At 43.1% G+C, this 6,000-nt stretch overlaps 1 protein-coding gene across 1 annotated transcript; it reads left to right on the top strand.

The window, feature by feature from the left end:
- The first annotated feature begins 285 nt into the window (after positions 1–285).
- On the top strand, positions 286–5,568 carry tmem256 (transmembrane protein 256). Its single transcript, XM_066681685.1, has 4 exons — positions 286–454; positions 2,775–2,812; positions 3,237–3,317; positions 5,126–5,568. Exons 1-4 carry the CDS (start codon positions 373–375, stop codon positions 5,267–5,269), a joined length of 345 nt encoding a protein of 114 aa, XP_066537782.1. The 5' UTR covers positions 286–372; the 3' UTR covers positions 5,270–5,568.
- The last annotated feature ends 432 nt before the right edge of the window (positions 5,569–6,000 follow it).

Genomic DNA, 6,000 nt, shown 5'->3' with positions numbered 1-6,000 from the left:
AACCTTACAGCTGAGGTTTTCTGCTTAAATTGACATCCCTGCTGAAGTCACACCCAGAATACAGTTCTAGGTTTGTAAATATGAATGGACTTGCCCAGGCATTATGGCCCCCACCACACATTCAGAAAGACTTTAATTTTAATCAGAATTTATTTATTCATTATTCAAAGTACGTGTCAAACACATCCCAGTGAAAGCAGGGGCGAACTGACCTACATTTGCAGTTCGGCCTGGAGAGCAGAGCAGAAACTGGACGTGAGGCGCCATTGTGGCTCCGCGCGCTGTGAGCGGATGTAGGAAGCGGTGGGGGATTTGTTTTGAAACCGAGGTTGTTTCAGTTTCTCTGCTCCGAGTCTGTCGCACCGAGGAGGTATGAGCTCGTCTTTGGCTGTGCAGAGGTTAGCGGCTTTAAGCGGAGCTCTGGCGGTCACCGCCGGCGCATACGGAGCTCACGGTGAGATTTGCTTTGTTTACGGTTTTATATTCAGCCGTTTCTCTAAAGAGGATTTAATAACGCAGACGAAGACACGGGGCAGTTTTTCGAGAAGAGGGAGAGTTACAGGTCGTTAGTTGAACAAACCTCACTTTGGACGGAGACCAGGACTTAAAGAGGCAAAACTCTGAATATCATTTATTTTTAGACGAAACCTCAGCGTTAGTTTGTGAATCGCCCCGTGTCCGTGCAGTGTGTGTTGTGTTGTTTGTGTCTGAGTTGTAGGGAGTACTCCTTATCTGAGCCTGTTCATTCCTGATACAAGTCCAAATTGCACAAGCGCAGGGGAATTTTCCTTAACTTCTAAAGCGTCTAAAACCACACACAACCACACCGTGCACACCAGGCTAGTGTATGAGGGCTAGGACTAGTGTATGAGGACTAGAGTATGATGACTAGGACTAGTGTATGAGGACTAGGACTAGTGTATGAGGACTAGTGTATGAGGGCTAGGACTAGTGTATGAGGATTAGGACTAGTGTATGAGGGCTAAGACTAGTGTATGCGGACTAGGACTGGTGTATGCGGACTAGGACTGGTGTATGCGGACTAGGACTAGTGTATGTCGACTAAGACTAGTGTATGCGGACTAGGACTGGTGTATGAGGAATAGGACTAGTGTATGCGGACTAGGACTAGTGTATGTCGACTAAGACTAGTGTATGCGGACTAGGACTAGTGTATGAGGACTAGAGTATGATGACTAGGACTAGTATATGAGGACTAGGACTAGTGTATGAGGACTAGGACTAGTGTATGAGGACTAGGACTAGTGTATGAGGGCTAGGACTAGTTTATGGGGACTAGTGTATGAGGACTAGGACTAGTGTATGAGGGCTAGGACTAGTTTATGGGGACTAGTGTATGAGGGCTAGGACTAGTTTATGGGGACTAGTGTATGAGGGCTAGGACTAGTGTATGGGGACTAGTGTATGAGGACTAGGACTAGTGTATGAGGGCTAGGACTAGTGTATGAGGACTAGGACTGGTGTATGAGGAATAGGACTAGTGTATGCGGACTAGGACTAGTGTATGAGGACTAGAGTATGATGACTAGGACTAGTATATGAGGACTAGGACTAGTGTATGAGGGCTAGGACTAGTGTATGATGACTAGGGTATGAGGACTAGGACTAGTGTATGAGGGCTAGGACTAGTGTATGAGGGCTAGGACTGGTGTATGCGGACTAGGACTGGTGTATGCGGACTAGGACTGGTGTATGCGGACTAGGACTGGTGTATGCGGACTAGGACTAGTGTATGAGGGCTAGGACTAGTGTATGAGGGCTAGGACTAGTGTATGAGGGCTAGGACTAGTGTATGAGGGCTAGGACTGGTGTTTGAGGAATAGGACTAGTGTATGCGGACTAGGACTAGTGTATGAGGACTAGAGTATGATGACTAGGACTAGTATATGAGGACTAGGACTAGTGTATGAGGGCTAGGACTAGTGTATGATGACTAGGGTATGAGGACTAGGACTAGTGTATGAGGGCTAGGACTGGTGTATGAGGGCTAGGACTGGTGTATGCGGACTAGGACTGGTGTATGCGGACTAGGACTAGTGTATGCGGACTAGGGTATGAGGACTAGGACTAGTGTATGAGGGCTAGGACTAGTGTATGCGGACTAGGACTGGTGTATGCGGACTAGGACTGGTGTATGCGGACTAGGACTAGTGTATGCGGACTAGGACTAGTGTATGCGGACTAGGACTAGTGTATGAGGACTAGTGTATGATGACTAGTGTATGTGGACTAGGACTGGTGTATGCGGACTAGGCCTGGTGTATGCGGACTAGGCCTGGTGTATGCGGACTAGGACGAGTGTATGACGACTAGGACGAGTGTATGACGACTAGGACGAGTGTATGACGACTAGGACTAGTGTATGACGACTAGGACTAGTGTATGACGACTAGGACTAGTGTAGTGTATCAACTGTGTTTCTATTGAACATTTCCCTTTTAAATGAGAAAAGCATGTGATAGTGTTAATGTTTGCTCTCCACTTTCCAAACCAGATTTCACCCCAGTTTTTAGTTATAGATGTTATTGATAGTTTAGATATATATGCAAAATTTCCAGCAATTACAAAATAATAAATGTTAGAGAGGGTAAATTCTAGTGCATGCTTCCTCTGGGTCATGTGAAGTATCTGTGCTTTTTAAATACTTACATAACACAACGGATATTGAGAAACAATTCTGAAACATAATGTAGCAGTTACCATTAATACTGCAATATTTTCCACCACTAATGCACATTTGGTTTCTGTCTCAGGCTTCAGGCTGAGCAACAGAGATGATTATCAGAGAGAGGTATGTGTGTGTGTGTGTGTGTGTGTGTGTGTGTGTGTGTATGTGAAATAACTAGATCTGGAAATACATTTGTGGTGTATTAATATTTTGTTTGTATAAATTATTTTTTAAATGAGTGGAAATGTGTACTAATTCTATGTTAGCGCCGGTTTCCTCCCACAGTCCAAAAACACACGTTGGTAGGTGGATTGGCGACTCAAAAGTGTCCGTAGGTGGGAGTGTTTGAGTGTGTGTTACCCTGTGAAGGACTGGCGCCCCCTCCAGGGTGTATTCCTGCCTTGCGCCCAATGATTCCAGGTAGGCTCTGGACCCACCGCGACCCTGAACTGGATAAGGGTTACAGATAATGAATGAATGAATAATTCTATGTTAATGACTTAAAAAATAAATAAATAATAATATCATTTTTTCCCCTAACTTTCAGCTGTACAGCACAGCTAATACCTACCATTTCTACCACAGTCTGGCCCTGTTAGGAGCCTCTCGGTGCAGGAAGCCTGCCCTGGTAAGTTAAAAAGCTGCAAATGGAAAAAATACGCAGAAAAGGACCAGTAAAACCTGTCTTTATTTTTTGAGAGCTGAACGTAGACTTTTTTAATTGGATACATGACAAATCATATTCATCAGTTCTGACAGAAAACTATTTCCATTAAACTAATAGATCCACAAGATTCGAAGGAAACGTGAATGCAACAGCAGCAGAATAACACAGGACATATACATGCTGAATAAATACAATTTATTGGGATGGAAAATACAGAGGGGATTATATGTGAAAATATTGTTCAGAATTAAACCATTAATGTACAGTAATCCCTCGCTACTTCGCGGGTTTTTTCAAGGGCGCTTATGACCGCTATGTCGCGGATATTGAGGGAAAATCTAGGAAAACCGTGAAAGATGAACAGCCAAAATATTTCATTATTATTTACATGTGTTAGACTAGGCCTGTACGTGACAAAATATATCATTTACAAGTGTTTCTTACGTACAGTACATGTGTTGTTCACGTCCACATCCGAGTGAAATTTACTGACGCTAAATCACAGCTGAGGAATGACTCTATTAAAGAAACTGGTGGGATATCACATGTAGTTCCAGCTGAAAAACATTATAGAACGACTGTTTAATGCAAAGTGTAGGTTGTTAACAGTAACAGGGAGGGGTTTAAAAGTCCAAATACTCGTTAAATACATAACAAAATATCTTTCCTCTACTTCGCGGAAATTCGTTTTTCACGGGTGGTCTTGAAACGCATCCCCCGCCAAAAACGAGGGATCACTGTACCGGAAAAAGTATGCAACCTGAAAAATTGGTCTGCTATTGGGCACTGTTTATTGAGCTACACATTAAGTAGTAGTTTCTGTCAGTATGGCAGGCTGTTATTATTTATAACGCAATATGCCAGATATCTCGGCTTGGAGTTGTAGAGGTTCCTATATGGTGTTCTGCGATAATCCGACCCATGCTTGATTTGTCCCATGCAGGTGATTTGGCGCTGTTCCACCCCACACCACTACACCAGGCCCTCAGGCCATATGATGCCTCACAACACACTGTTCATGTTAGCTCTGATCACTCAACCTCCACAGACGGGTTCCTTAGTCAAGAACAAGCAGAACTGAGTGACTGAGTCGTAATGGCCTGTTTGCACGTAGTCCATGATACAATAAGAATAAAAAAAGACTTATGGAGGGCATCACCGCTGAATGTTTTGGGTCACACTGCATGTGTCTGACAATTTGTCGATTCTCCTTCTGCGTGGTTCTTGTAGGTCTCCTAGATCTTACATGTCGATGGTGCATGCCACCTTCTATCCACTGCTGCCAACAGAGTGCTATAGTAATATTCACACGACTGGTTTGGCAGGCAATACCTAGATAAGAACACCCCGCTTCCAGGAACCCTCAAATGAATCCCTCTTGAATTCTACTAACTACTTGAATTGCTTTTTGAACTCTTCTGAGGCATACACTGCTTGCAAGTGCTAGCAACACTACAGCTCAAGTCAGAATGACTGTGCTAATCCATTAGAGCTTCACATAGGGCCCACCACAATTCCTGTTCAGTCCAACATCTCAACACTAAGGTTGCTGTGGTCATTTATTATCCGATCAGCAACAGGCTCTCCTTAACAACTACGGTTACTCACTGAGCCCAGCCCATGAGCACCCAAACCACCCACTGTATCACTAGCTCTTACACTGCAGTAAAAATTCTGTACTTCATCTGGTGTTTGGTGCATTTTTCAATATTTAATTTACTCATGAAGCACATCTTGATTTTACCGTAATGTCTCTTTTATGCCTTTAGGCTGGTACTATTCTCCTGGCTGGCATGGGCTGCTTCTGTGGTCCTCTGTACCACCAGGCCCTAACAGGTGACCCCTCCTTTGGAAAGCTGGCTCCAGTTGGAGGTGTACTCTTCATTGTGGGCTGGCTGGCCATGGCCCTTTGAACTCTGGCCTTTCATCTCCCTGTTACATAGACACTGACTGTATGTTCATCGCACTCTGGCGAGGAGAGTAACTTGTGAAGATCTTGGAAGGAAGACAAGTGTACTGAAGAGATGGTGTAAAAGGGCAGAAGACGATGTGGTGTTAGGTATTTGATTTCTCTTTTTACAGAAGTGTAAAAACACATGGTGAGTTTGTGATTAAACATGAGTCAGTCGCTGTCTTAAAATTGTGTAATTTTGCACTTGATTTCTTGAGGTGGAAACAAAAAATAAAGCTGTCTGAGGTGTTGATTGCCAGGTTGACCTTCTGATATTGTGTTGGTCTTTTGTGAAAAATTCTTGCAGGTCAGTGGTGAGACATCTCAATAACCCTTCCAGTTTTGATCCTAGCAGTGTGAATTAAAGACGCCGTTCATTACTAGCGGCCTCTCTTTTGAGTTCAAATCTACACTGTAAAAAATTGCTGTAAATTTACAGCAAGTCTGCTACACTAATTTACTGTAAATCGCAGTATTTACAGTAAATTAGTGTATTACTCAATTACAGTAATATGCTGTAAATTTGAAATACAGTAGTGTTACTATAAAAATATGGTAAACTGCCAGTATTTTACTGTAAATCACAGTATTTACAGTAAATTATTGTATTATTCAATTACAGTAATATGCTGTAAATTTGAAATACAGTAGTGTTCCTGTAAAAATACAGTAAATGGCTGGGAACTCTGCTGC

This window comes from Hoplias malabaricus, chromosome 9 (genome assembly GCF_029633855.1).
Source record: "Hoplias malabaricus isolate fHopMal1 chromosome 9, fHopMal1.hap1, whole genome shotgun sequence".
Taxonomy (NCBI): domain Eukaryota; kingdom Metazoa; phylum Chordata; class Actinopteri; order Characiformes; family Erythrinidae; genus Hoplias; species Hoplias malabaricus.
Note: the sequence above shows the minus strand (reverse complement) of the source record. Positions and strands in the feature narration are given on the sequence as shown.

What these genes read in the sequence shown, in the direction of transcription:
- tmem256 (XM_066681685.1), top strand. Translation starts at nt 373, where the DNA reads ATGAGCTCGTCTTTGGCTGTGCAGAGGTTAGCGGCTTTAAGCGGAGCT. An exon ending in GAGATGATTATCAGAGAGAG is followed by an intron (nt 2,813 to 3,236) that starts GTATGTGTGTGT and finishes CCTAACTTTCAG; the next exon opens with CTGTACAGCACAGCTAATAC. An exon ending in GGTGCAGGAAGCCTGCCCTG is followed by an intron (nt 3,318 to 5,125) that starts GTAAGTTAAAAA and finishes TTATGCCTTTAG; the next exon opens with GCTGGTACTATTCTCCTGGC.